General features: G+C 37.3%; 2 protein-coding genes across 3 annotated transcripts; one reads left to right on the forward strand and one right to left on the reverse strand.

Moving 5' to 3' along the window:
• Positions 1-1,610: 1,610 nt before the first annotated feature.
• LOC112166745 (probable serine/threonine-protein kinase PBL16) lies at positions 1,611-5,953 on the reverse strand. 2 transcript variants are annotated; one of them, XM_024303641.2, is made up of 7 exons: positions 5,798-5,953; positions 5,479-5,651; positions 4,291-4,598; positions 4,004-4,139; positions 3,078-3,214; positions 2,502-2,625; positions 1,611-2,195 (listed from the first exon to the last, which is right to left on the reverse strand). In XM_024303641.2, exons 2-7 carry the CDS (start codon positions 5,546-5,548, stop codon positions 1,807-1,809), a joined length of 1,164 nt encoding a protein of 387 aa, XP_024159409.1. In that variant the 5' UTR covers positions 5,549-5,651; positions 5,798-5,953; the 3' UTR covers positions 1,611-1,806. The 2 variants fall into 2 exon arrangements, with proteins under 2 accessions (XP_024159409.1, XP_024159410.1); XM_024303642.2 differs by having other exon boundaries at positions 5,743-5,953.
• A 1,128-nt stretch (positions 5,954-7,081) lies between these two features.
• LOC112166744 (subtilisin-like protease SBT3.18) lies at positions 7,082-14,208 on the forward strand. Its single transcript, XM_040506070.1, has 10 exons — positions 7,082-7,105; positions 7,289-7,327; positions 10,837-10,931; positions 11,031-11,128; positions 11,268-11,444; positions 11,556-12,229; positions 12,481-12,548; positions 12,657-12,899; positions 12,999-13,113; positions 13,252-14,208. Exons 1-10 carry the CDS (start codon positions 7,082-7,084, stop codon positions 14,062-14,064), a joined length of 2,346 nt encoding a protein of 781 aa, XP_040362004.1. The 3' UTR covers positions 14,065-14,208.
• Positions 14,209-14,434: the final 226 nt, after the last annotated feature.

The raw sequence follows: 14,434 nt of genomic DNA on the forward strand, positions 1-14,434 counted from the left end.
GGGCTTCCGATACCGCCCTCGAGGAGTATCAGGATTCCCGGCTGGGAGTTCCTTTGTTATCTTTTGATAGCTAGATAAGCCTTGTGCTTCCGGTGCTTGTGTCTGGGAGGTATATATACCAACAGAGCTATTAATAGAATTGTCAAAATACCTACTAGTTGTGGTCCTGATAAGATAATTTGGAATAGTACCAGTAATGGTCACTTCACCGTGAGATCCGCTTATCATATTCGATTGAATGAAGAACACTTTAAGGAGTTCCCTTGGCCTTTTCTATGGAAACTTCCTATTCCACCTAAGCTGAAGACTTTCTTTTGGCTGCTTTTGTCATGGTAAGATTCTCACTAATGTACTTTGAAAAAAAGCAAAAAGAAGTTGACCACAGATTGTTACTGCCCTGTGTGTCATGATCAACTTGAGACCGTTACTTTCTTAGAGATTGCCCAATTGCTCAGTGAGTGTCGAGTCAGGTCATATGCCTGGACTCTATTTCAAGAACTATGCAGCTAAACTGGTATGGATGGTTTTTTTGCTAATACTCAATGCAAGAAATCCTATTATGCCAATCTAAAATGATGTACTATCTTTGTGTATACCTGTTGGTACTTATGGAAATGGAGAAACAGAGCTGTTTTTTACAATGATTTCCATTTTCCATTTAATCCTAGTGAGGTGATTATTGATGTTGCTAGAGTGGATGTCTGCAAATAATAGTAATACTAGGAAATCTAAGAAATCTACTATTGGTATGTACTGGATTAAACCCCCTACAGATTTCTACAAGTTAAATGTTGATGGTGCTAGGCAACAAAATGGTAATATTGCTGCTGGTGGTGTGTTAAGGGATCACACAGGCTTGTGGATTTCTGATTTCACCGTAAATTTAGGTTGTGGATTTGTGCTGCAAGCTGAAGCGTGGGGTTTATTACTTGGGTTAAAGATGGTTTCAGCCTCCCAATGCCATCATCTTTTGGTTGAGTGTGATTATGAGATTTTGGTAAATTTAATCAACCATGGAGTGGATGAGTTACACCCTCTAAAAACCACCATTGACTGCTGCAATTCTTTGAGAAGACAGTTTTGGAGTTGTGAAATTACGCATGTTTACAGAGAAATTAACTAGGTTGCTGAAGTGCTTTCCAAGGTTGGTTTGGACACCGAGGGCACTTCATGGAGCAACCCCCTTCACAAGTGATGCCCTTCCTGCTTGATAACTTGTGTGAAAGTCCTAGATTTAGGAATGTGGTTTCTGATTTGTAGTATTATTTGTGTCTGGGCCTCTTGGCCCCCATTTATCCAAAAAAAAAAAAAAACTTCCCAAATGAACATAAATTCAAGTTGCAAAAACTTTCAGAAGAAAACTCATTGGGAAGAAAGATATATGAGAATGTAATACACACACACGCACACAAAAGAAATCTACAGGATCAAAAGCTACACATTCTTCTCTGTACGAACAAATGGCACAAACCACTGAGAATCTATTTTATACCACATTTCTTGTCCCTGTATTAACATAGAATAAGATCACAATTTCCAACTCATATTAGATCAAACTCCACAAAAATTTAGGGAAGATGAGTACCAGTCGGTGGCAGCTAAATATATCATCTACAAAAAAAGCATCTGCTTTTAGATTGATATTTACGCCAAGTTACAATAATTTGATTGCAAGTTATCATCACACAACCAAGTTTTACCAGGGACCAAAAAGAAATAAAGGAAGCCGTATACTTTTCCGATACACACAAGACCATCTATCCAATGCAAAAACTCCCATCTAAATAAATGAATCACTCATGTCAGTTACAGCAACTCTTCTTTTCTTCTAATTTCACCATCAGGGAACTGAATAATCTCTGTTACAGTTTTTTCAGCAGAAACTTCATCACTGACCTGCAGAGGCTCCAAAGTATCTACAATATCGCGCATCAGAGGCCTTGCCTTTGGGTTCCTGTTCAAGCAATGGTAGACCAGCATGGCAGCCTTGTGCACTCCTTTAATAGGATATTCTCCTTCTAGTCTTGGATCAATGATGTTGAGCAATTTCTTCTTCTCTTTGAGCATGGGGAGAGCCCAATCAGTAAGGTTTTGTTCTCGGGCTGGCCGTGACTTTTCTAAAGATTTTCTTCCAGTCAGAAGTTCAAGAAGAACAACACCAAAGCTATAAACATCACTTCTAGGAGTAAGATGGCCTGCATAGAGATTGAAAAACATTATGTTAGTTTCAAAGCTATGACTTGGGGAGCACAAGCGACTTCTTATAGCTTCATTCATCATTAGTCATCTAATATTAATTTCAGTGGCATGTTCAACAGTTCAATATCAATTTTGGATGGTAACAGGGAAAACTAGATTGAATGATTTTATGTCCACACAGTTCCAAAGACATTCCTAACGCACAAATAAAATAGTAATAATAATAATAAGAACAACAAGAACTACAAGAACAACAACAATGAGAACATAAATGTGTCTAAATTTGTGATGTAAGGACTGACCGGTCAAGATATACTCAGGTGCAGCATATCCATACGTCCCCATTATGCGTGTGGAAACATGAGATTTGTCCCCAACTGGTCCATCTTTCGCAAGGCCAAAGTCAGAAAGCTTTGCATTGTAGTCCTGTTTTAGATGCACAAGAAAGTGCAATTGTATTTAAGCAAATGAATTGGAATTACTCAGAAGGATAAAGATTGTTCCACCAATCCTAGATTTTTTCATGACCACATAGAAACAATAGTACGTGCTAGGATTTATTATGAAAGCCCAAGCCTAGACCAATGCAACTGACATGATGGTATTTGGAAATCTAGGAAATTTATCATTCCAACTTAAGTTGGAAGGGGTATCATAAAGAATATATGAACCTGGCCTCTCTCTCATGCTGGAAATTTTTGTCCATCCAACCTCACCCTAGGTGATCTTGTTCTTCATGCATTATGTTTTGAATATTACTATTACTGTCTAATCCTTTAAATATCACTAGCCTCAGATGAAAGTTCAATGAGTCCAACTGATTCAACTTTCTTTTAACTTTAAAAAAAAAAAAAAAAGTAGAGCAAGTATATACGAACCAGATCCAACAGAATATTAGATGTTTTGAAATCACGATAGATAACAGGTTTCTCTGCATCATGGAGAAAGGCAAGCCCTTTAGCTGCACCAAAAGCAATCTTCATCCTTACGGACCAAGGCAAAGGAAGCAGCACTCCTGGGAAAACGGAGGGAATACGCATGTGAGATAGTCTTAAGAATCAGCCCATGAAAGTCCTAACAGCATAACTTTTTATATTTTCTCAAATATAAGGATTTTCTTGAAACAAGTCTTGATCTTTTATGTTTCATTTTCAGATTGATCATCTCTTAGCAACTTGAATAAACATTAAAAAAAAAAAAGTATATGTACATGGCTAAATGCCCTTTCAGGGATCATTCCTAGCTGAAACCAACTATTAGAAGACATACCATGATATCATTGAATTGTAGCACCATATAGCCACCTTCTGACATTTATCTATCCTTGTTACCATGAAACTGACAAGATTGCAGATAAGCTTCTTTTTTTTTTCTTTTTTCTTTTTTTGAAAACAATATGCAGATAGGTTCCGGACATCAATTTTTGTTACTTGTTTGCTTATCCTTTCTTTTAAGAACATCAAAAGAATCAATATCCTAGCATGTCCATTCCACATACTCCAATGTCATTAATGGATCACCTTACGGCCTACGATTTGGGTTTTCATAATTTATGCACCAAGTCAATCATTGAACTATCGAAGGAGGACAGATGCAAGAAGCAATTAGTATTTAATGAAAACAACATTCTATTAAATCCTTATGCTAAATCCTTATGCCTGGTGAGTCATATTGCTTCACAATTGTTATATTTTGCCTCCCCAAAAGGAGCCCATAATTCTCTAGGCGCATATATTTTAATCAGAAAATGTTGATAGGAACTCACTATAGAAGAAACAGTGATTGGAAATGCTTAGTTACTTACTTGAAAATAAATTGTTTTCCACACTACCCCGAGCCATATACTCATATATCAGCACCCGTTGCTTGTCCTCACAGCAATATCCAATGAGTTTTACCAAATTTGGATGAGAAAGCTGCCCCAAAAATATGACTTCTGCCTAGAAATGCACACAGCTCTTAATGGACCTGATATAATTTAGACTATGTACACTACAGGAAGAAAAGATCATGCATACAACATGACAATGATGTAATTCTCTTCTTTTCTTTGATCTTCCTAATAGATTAAAAGATTGAACAGAAGCTTACCAGCCATTCTCTGTGACCTTGATAACTGTTATCGCCGTCATGAACCTTGACGGCTACTGGAAGGGAAGAGAGTCCCTCTCTTAAATCCTCCGTAATGAAACCTTTATAAACACTTCCAAATCCTCCACCACCCAACAAACGATCTTGCCTAAAATTTGCAGTGATTATCTTTAGTTCATTGAATGTGAATGCGATCAATGGATTTGCAGCTGAATCACGACGTAGGATCTCAACTTCTTCAGGATTGGATGGCAGCTTACTATCATCCTCCCTAGGGTTCACTGAGGGGCTCTGGACTTTTGGGGATTCTGAAAAGAAAGTTAAGAGTCTGTCACACATCCAATCATCAAATGCAATAACAAGCAAGCATCAAACCAATTTCCCTTATGACAAACTTGACAGTGAATCCTATATAAAGAACTTAAAAGACTAGGAGAACAGAAGAAAGGAATCAAGTGGTATACAGTATCAGCTTTTTGAAGGTCAAATGAAATTCTTTTACAAATCAAGATCAATACTCTACAGCAACACAAGTAAAAATTTCCATGAACTTAATGAAGAGATAAAATATACAATGAGCAAAAAGATGTGTAATTAATTTTTTAACCTCCTAAGCTGCAAGTTAGTTCTAGTAACAATTTTCATACAATAGATAGAGGAAAAATCATTGATGATCGTGATGAACCATGAGGAGGCTAAAAGATCAGTAATTTCCCCAAAGTAAGGAACATACATCTAAAATAGAAGTAGAATGAAAGGGAAATATTTTACTTTTGAACCTAAAAGGATGCACCTAGGTAAAGCGAATAGGCCACACTATAAGAATCGAGGTTCATCCGCTTTTTACAGGAAAGGTAAATCCTTTATAGGTGGACATATAGGAAAAGTGAAAGTATATGTTGTTCCTTTTCTTTTGTCCTTTATATTACACAACAGAACTCTTGCATATCTACTAAAAGAAAAAATGTAATTTTGATCTCCGAATTTCATAAGAGTTTCCTGTAGGAGGAAACGACACCACAATCCACTAACTATATATGAGGATCCAAAACAGAGCATGATCATTAGAATCAAAAGTTCCAACTCTAATCTGTTACTAATCTACTGAGATAAGAACAGAAACACAAACTCATCTCCAGAATAAAAAATATACTAAAACAGAAAAAAGCAAGGTTTAAGAGAACCAACCTGACTTTGCATTGGATGAGACTCTGTGAACTGAAGGCTCCCCCCACCTGCTGCACCAACAATTCCCCATTTTACCAAAACCAGAAACAACTCAAAGCCCACTTCCTCACCAACCACCCATCACCACAACCAAGATTGTGTCTTTGTTTCAGAAAGATGAATGGGATTTAGACCTGAAATAGAAGAACAAAAAGTGAAGAATGAGAAGTGGTTTTGATGTGGGAACTTTGTTGAATTGAATGGGTACAACCCAAACACACTAACACAAACACAATTTGTTGTTGAAGAATGAAAGGAAAGAGTAAGAGAGAATTCTTTCTTGATGGTAATGATGGAATGAGGGGGTTGAGGTGGGTGCTGGTTCTTGGCCATGGCAGAAATGGGCCCACATACTCTTTGGGAGCTTTTTGTTTCTTTTGGTTTCAAAAATATATTCAGACTTTGTTTAGTGCGCACAGCATGCATAGCAATTAGCATACATGGTCATGGTGGAATGGGACTTCAATTCCCACCAATCTTTTTCCATCACATTTCTTTTCCTTTCTTTCTTTCTTTCCTTCCTTCCTCAGCAGCCTCTTCTCTACTGTACCATAACAGTAATTAAATTGTTACTTCTGATTCACACTATTCCCCAAAAGCTGGAAGCTTACTGTTAGTTTCTACTACCTTACCTAACATTCATTATCATATATAAATTCTTCTAATGGCAGAACTAGGACTAATACATGTTTATGGTGTGTACGTATAATAACTATATATTAATGTTAAAATATAGACCAACCCACACCCACACCCACTTTTGGAGCATTACATTGGATAATCAAACTGTCCTATAAGCACAGTATCAGTTGGTTTTGTATTGAACTAAGAAAGTTCACACGTGTATACCACAACTTACTTCCTATCAGCTTAAAAATCTAGGTCTGTCTAGAACTTTTTGTTCCATGTACATTCCATTGTAGCATCAAGTGAATTGACAGTGTATCATATTCCATCATCCACATAATACAAATAAATTAAACTTTTAGGGGAGAGTTGCAACTTAATCACTTAGAAAAGCATAATTTTTCTCAAAGAGTACTAAAAGGTTTTGCAGATCAGAAAGGTCCCATAGCATATGGCTGCTAGTGCTTGGAAGTTGGAACATCCCAAAAGGCCAAAAACCCTTGAAGGGAAAGATTGTTCTTTAGTGCTCGGGGTTTTTTTTTTTTAAATCTAGGACAGCAACCCGTTTGATAGCTCATTGTATAGGGCAATACCGAAAAGAGTGATCAGTACCATAAAACCTTTGATTTTTCCTTGTTTTCTCCACTAATTTTGGCCAAGGATTTCTTTAGAATAAAGCATTTATGTACCTCTCTGTTTTAACTTCTACAAGCCCATTACTACTCTGTTCTCTCTTCCTCTTCTACAGAAAACTTGGAAATATGATTGGGTATGACAAACTTCTTGTGCTTGTTCGATTGTTACCTTTTTTCTTGGCCAATAAAAAGAAAAGGATGACTTCCACAAGCAATTGACTTTTGTTTTTGTCAGTCTTATCAGGCGGTCTATAAATACATACATGCAAGGCTTCTGTAAAAACATAGAAACTAGCGATGCGATGCTCCCTCCAGCTGTTAGAAAGGTTTTCTGGATTTTTCTGTTTTAAAACAGGGCTAGCTAGCATACATGTAAGGCTGGTAAACATGCACGCGTACGCTACTTGGCCATTGTGTGTGCGCAGAGTTGACATTGACAGACAGCACTAGCGGTGTGGGTTGAGGAGGGAGTGGGGCGCAGCCAAGGTGTTCGATGAATTGCCTCCAAGAAGTTTAAGGCACTAACAACACTTCCTTCATTTCTCCTGGTATGCATTTTCCTTGAGATTAGTATATACTTGACGTTCAAACGTCGGCAGGTTATTCAGTAATTCTTCATATATATTTACTTTGCGTGTGCGTGTCTGGTATATATAATATATGCTTCATTCTAAACACTTGCAATTCTCGATCAGAAAATTGGAAAAAATCAGTCTAAAGTCTAAACTAACTCTAGAGTCAAAATGTAGCAACCAACTTGGAAAGTAGGAGACATTTAATTTAGATTAAGGTTATGTCCCACCGGATATGATCTGACTGACTGACTGACTGACTGACTGACTGACTACTGGGAAAGCTTTGATGCATATTCTAATTCTTCCCAAATCTTAGCAGTCAATCAGTCAATAGTACTAGTTTAGGACAAGTCAAAGTGGAAAGGAATCAGGAATAATGTTTTAGGGAATGGTGGGTTGGTGGGTCCATTGATCCAAGGATACATCCAATCTCATGATCGATCCCCTTGTATTTTGGCTTTCTGTTTTCTACTGGAAAGCCCTGGAGAGATGAAGATGATGACCGCTACTACTCCCTCACGCATGCGCTACCACATGCACGTGTTGTCCGTGTCAATGTCTTTATCCATTGATTGATTAGTAATATACGTGCTAGTAGTGTATGTTGTTAATCATAATCTAATTACCATATAATGTTATGTAGTAGATAGATAGAGACTAGAGTAGATAATGATAATGTAAAAAACTGGTATTAGTGTCTTGCTTCTAAACCAAAACTACAATTATAAAGCACTTTTCCACTAATATTACTGCAGTGAGTATTTGGAATCAATCATTTCATATATACTACTTGAATCTTATAAATGCTTTGATTTCAAATTGGCCCCATATCTATCTGCAAAGGACAGCAGCATGCTAATTTGTTTTGGGGAAATTATCAAACTTGTCACCTTGAGAGTTGGGGTAGGAAAGTCATTCACAGATCTGAAATTTTAGATCATTTTTTTTTTTCATGACATGACTTTGTTGAACTTCCCCTTAAAGGCCATGCAGCTAATTAGATTGAGCACAGCAGTTTCTTTATACAGGCTAGCTGACTATATCTATCAGATAATCAAACAACTGGTCATTGAAAACAAATTCAATGCCTTCATTGTGTTTTCTGTAGCTAACAGGATCATATAAGGCTCTTCGATCTGCACTTTTCTTTGATTCTATATACTCTGCAGTTTTCAACAACTTATAGTAGATAAAGATTTCAAAATTGCTAAACTATGAAAGAACTGCTGGCTAGGGTAAATAACTCTACCAAACAATACCTAACAGTTGATTTTATCCGTAAACTTATTGCTCTACAATATTTCAACTTCTATCTAGCTTCAAACAAGATGCTATACATCCCTTTTTTCTAGTGAATCACCTCAACTTATCTGCAAATAAGATACTATCCCTATTATTACTATCTAGCTAGAAATAAGATGCTATCCCTAAACTTATATATATTCCTGTAAACACTGCACTTTAAGCCACATATATGGTTCTGTACATATATTGGAAAACCTGGTTCACCTATAAAAGTAGTTACCACAAAACTCATCGTTTCTGCATGTTAAAGACATCTGCTAAACTCTCATCCGAGCTTATGGTTACATATGCAAAATACTGATAATAATGTCATTGCCCTATCATTTTTAGAGTCAAGTTGCATGAATTATTTAAACTTGAAAATAAAAAACTGGGTATAAATCTGATATGATAACAGTACTGCAGCAATGTTTTTTTCCATCTTTTTGTATCACATCAAACATTATAGTTCTGGATGGTGAATTGATCTTAACCATACAATTTAAGCAACTTTAAGATACCATAAGAAAGATGTATCTCTTTATGCACACTTGAAATTCCTGCTTATGAAAGCAAACTAGATGTATATACTTTATTTAAATCATATTATCATTCCATGAAGATGCAATAATAGATTGCTATGGATGAGGATGCCTGTCAGCAAAGCAAGTTCTTGTAGAGGACTTAATGATGTGAACTTGGAAGGTTTAACCGTGTTTCGAAAGTCTTAGTTTCTTGATTATAATCCTTGGATTACGCTACAGTTAGAATCGATTCACGCAATGTGTTGGGAGACACTTTGCCAACAGGCAATGATTTTGATTGAGAATAAGTTTGCTTCTTCTAGTGAGCGTAGTATTCTTCAGAGATCAGCAGATACCAGCAGATCATTGTATACATAACAGCTTGATCCTCCAGTAGCTGTACATCCTAGGGCATCATAACTGTATGAATTGTATAGCTTTCTGTACATGCAGTTTTCCATTAGAAAAATGGAAAGCAAATGAATTTATTATAAAACCTAAACTACTCTACTTAAAGAGAAGCATAGCAAGTGGAAACACTAGAAATGAATGTGTTTTTGCAAGTTTCTTTGGTACAATTGATCCATACTCATGTAGTCTATGACCACTCTATGAACTTTTCTGAGCTAGAAAGTAGGATTTATTAGTAATCTACAGGTACTATATATAGACAGTAGCTTAGAAATACAAGACAAGGTCCCTAAAAATAAGGGGTTCAACACTCCAACCTTCAAAAAAATTAAAACACAGTAACAATATGGTATTATTCTTAGTAATATCAAGCCATATGTAAAGGTATTTTATTGATCAGTGAACATCAATTCATTAAAACATTACTCTAACTCTAGATTTACTTTTCTATCAAGGATTTCCATTAAGTTTAGTAGGCTTCAAACTTTCAAAGTAGATTTACTTTTCTGAGAAATTTTTTTTGTATCAGTGAACATGCATTAATAGCATTGATTTATCAACAAGTATATAGAAATGATAAGATTCACTGATAGTTAGGACAGTTTTAGAGATTATGTGCTTTTTTTCTCGGTAAATGTTGAAACCAAAACAATGCAGCTATATCTTCATACTAATTTTGAGACAAGGAAAAGGAGAGAGGAAAAAGAAATCAACTTATTATAGCTATTATGATGAAGGGCACATGCATTTTTCTTAGCAGCATTTATGGTAACTATAATGGAGGTCTGCAGTCCTCCTAAAATGTAGATAGGTACAATAGGTATTGTACTGCAGATGTACAAATTAGAAGGCTCATACCTTCATATTAATGTATATATATAGCTAGCTTGAATGAGAAAATATCATCATTGCTCATGGAAGAGGGTATACTAGTGTTCTTGCAGCTTTGAAAGACTTGGAATACACGCAGTATAGCTTACAAGCATTGTTTGAAAACTGAAATCTACCTACTTGGTTTTGGAAATCATAAATCATCTGTTACTCAACTCTATTTAATCCCAGCAATCCATGTGATACTTCAATAGGAGAAACAATGGCTAGTGATTCTCAGTGTTTTTGGGGCCTTTGCCTCTCACTTTCACTATATTTTATTCACTCAAATTCGACACCTCATGTAACTTTTCTATACCTAAAAGTATTGTTTCACCTTTTTCCTCTCTAAATATTACCTCAGTTTACTCCCATTTTTTCGAGTTTCTGCAGGTGTACATAGTCTATTTGGGGCTCAGTCATAATATTCATGAACCTCACCTGACTTCAGAACACCATGTTCAGCTCCTTTCCAAAGTTTTTGCCAGGTTTACATTCATGCTTTGTTTTCTCTGCATGTACATATTACTTCAAGTTTTTATTTTCTTCTAAGGTTTTATTTCTCTATTTGCGTTGTTTATCTTTAGTGAAGAGGATGTTAAACGGTCAATGCTTTATAGCTACAAGCATAGTTTCTCAGGGTTTTCGGCAAAGCTCAATTCATCACAAGCAAGCGCCTTGGCCAGTAAGCTATTCTTTTCTTTCTTTTTTCTTAGGGTTTTCAGCATGCTTTTTCCTCTTCTCTCTGTCCTTGATAAGCTTATAACCTCAGTGCTTAAGAAATTACATGCGTTAATAATGTAAGACGAACCAAATAATTGCAGGGATGGAAGAAGTGATATCGGTTTTCAGAAGTAAGACACTGCAGTTGCACACAACAAGGAGTTGGGACTTCTTGGGCCTTCCCTTGATCAGCAGCAGTACTAGTACTGCAAGTGCAGCGGCCTCTCCATTGCAACTAGCATATGGCCAAGATGTCATTGTTGGGGTTTTTGATACAGGTATTTAATTTAACCTTCATATATAACTCAACATCTTCTTTAAATGACCGTAACTAATGCCTATGATTCTATGAGTATACTAATTAAAGTGTTTTGGTGATCATTAATTAGGTATATGGCCTGAATCAGAAAGTTTCCGAGAAGAGCCACATATGAGGCCTATCCCCTCAACTTGGAAGGGAAAGTGTGTGAAAGGTGAGAAGTTTGAGCCAGCAAAAGCATGCAACCGGAAGCTAATTGGTGCTCGCTACTACCTGGAAGGCTTTGAAGAAGACTATGGGCCACTAAACAAGAGTGGCAATCCAGAATTTCGATCAGCTAGAGACTTTCTTGGTCACGGGACACACACAGCCTCAACAGCAGTGGGTTCAGTAGTGAAAAATAATGCAAGTTTCTATGGTTTTGCAGAGGGCACTGCCCGGGGTGGAGCACCTAAGGCTCGTCTAGCAGTGTACAAAGTTTGTTGGGGACAGAATTATAGTAGCAGGTGTACTGGAGCAGACATACTTGCAGCTTTTGATGATGCTTTGCATGATGGAGTTCATGTTATTTCAGCGTCTATTGGATCGAGACCACCACTGATACCATTGTTTGAATCAGAAGGTGCTATCGGTTCGTTTCATGCAATGCAGTTAGGTGTTAGTGTGGTGTTCTCAGCAGGTAACGAAGGGCCAGATCCATCACAGGTCACAAATGTTGCTCCTTGGGGCCTCTGTGTTGCTGCTTCATCAATTGATAGAATGTTCCCAACCAGGATTCTCCTAGATAATAAGCTCTCTATCATGGTAATTCTTAAATTTTGGATAATAGATGTTAACATAATAATATGTATGCCCCGATATTTAAGAAGTTAAAGGTAATATATGTAGGGTTATATACAATCGTGGCATGGGTCTTGTTTGTGGTTATTGATAATTAGAAGTGGGTCAAAATATGACCATTTCCTAACTAAAGCTTTTTTGACGAGGCAGCACATGTATGCCAGTAAATAAATTTTACTAGCTGATCACTCAGTAGAGCACTCTATTTTGTACAGGGAGAGAGCTTAATTACTAGACCTATTAAAGCAAAATTGGCAGATGCGAGCGTATTCTTTAATAATGGGTGACTTTTCTTTTCTGTCGACTCTCCAACTTAGATGATTTTCTAATATAATGACTTGCTATAGTATGTAAGTGCAAAATATGTATTCTGTTATATATTATTGTGCAGGGTTTGCACGTCCAGCAATTGGAAAGAACCAAAATCTGCTGAAGGTAGAGTAATCCTATGCTTCTCAGCCATAGGACCGTATGATATTGGTGACGCTGAAGTGGCTGCCAAGCTAGCCAATGCATCAGCTTTGATATTTGTAGAACCAATGTCCAGGGAGATTGGTGCTGACATCATCCCCTCAGTCCATGTCAACCTTGAGCAAGGGACTCGGATCTTGAACTATCTTACTGACTCTCCCACGTAAGGCGACAAGCATTCATCCATGTATTGTGTGTCTCTATCTTTGTATTTGCAAGTATGCAATTTATATAATACGTACTAATGTTGTGAACTACGCAGGAAGCCTGTTGTGCAGATAGAAGCAAGTAAAACTATTATCGGGAAGTCACTGGCCCCTAGAGTCGCATACTTCTCTTCAAGAGGCCCAAGCTCACTTACACCTGATATTCTCAAGGTACGAAGAATAGCTTCAAGTGATTAGTGACAGGTGAATATAACTGTTGGTCCATCCGAGCTTACTGGGGGACACAGTAGTTGCTGATATGGTATGAATCTTTGTATAACTTGATCTTGATGTCTTATAATATAACAGCCAGATATAAGTGCTCCAGGGATGAACATATTAGCAGCATGGCCTAATCAAACTTCTCCAACTTTGAGACGTGATGATAACCGTTCAGTTAACTGGAATTTTCAGTCAGGAACATCAATGTCCTGTCCTCATGTCTCCGGAGTTGTTGCTCTCATCAAATCTGCACACCCAAATTGGTCTCCTGCAGCCATTAAATCTGCTATCATGACCACAGCATACACAAAGGACACGTCATTTGACACCATTCTAGCCGATGGACCCATGAAAGCCTCCGACCCTTTTGACTTAGGTGCCGGTCACATAGACCCCATCAAGGCAATGGATCCGGGGCTTGTCTACGACATGAAAACAAGGGACTATGTTCAATTCCTATGCAACATTGGCTATACTGAAGAACAGATAAACATGATTGTTCTTTGCCCTTCAGGAACTGACACAAGCTGTCCACGAGTGCCCAAATCAAATGCCAATGTAAACTACCCATCAATCACAGTTTCAAATCTCCAGTTCGCTGTGACAATCAAAAGAACCATGCGTAATGTGGGCGAGAACAAGAACGCCATTTATTTTGGGACCATTTCTGAGCCTGATGGAGTGGAGGTAGTGATATGGCCTAGAGTTTTGGTATTCTCCTGGTTCAAGGCGGAAAACACATATTATGTGACGCTCAAACCACAAAAGAAGTCACAAGGAAGATATGATTTTGGAGAGATCGTTTGGTCTGATGGCTTCCACAGGGTCAGGAGTCCTTTGGTTGTTTGTGTCAACACTACTCAGGATTCCAATGCTTCCATGAACTTAAGCTACATGTGATCATTGAAGAAGCTGAAACTTCCCAAATTTCATGGCTGCTATGTAAGCCAAGTTTAATGTTTGAAACAAGTTATATATTTTTGCATTTGATTTCTCCTCCAGAATCAAAGTAATGCTGGATAAGACTATTTTATTCGGTACAAATTAACCTTCTATATATCAGTTCTATTAAAAGAGAGAAATTCAAACGTCCCGAGTTATGTTGGAGATTTGTCCTACTAGTTATATATTGGTACTTAGGGCAGCTCCAATCATTGGCACCATTTGGGGGTGCTATTCTCATTTTAGCACTCCCTTGTTACACTATTCATGTAGGACTCAATTCTCAACATCTGACCGTCTATATTCAAAATGGACCGTCCATATTCAA

Source organism: Rosa chinensis, chromosome 5 (assembly GCF_002994745.2).
Source record: "Rosa chinensis cultivar Old Blush chromosome 5, RchiOBHm-V2, whole genome shotgun sequence".
NCBI lineage: Eukaryota > Viridiplantae > Streptophyta > Magnoliopsida > Rosales > Rosaceae > Rosa > Rosa chinensis.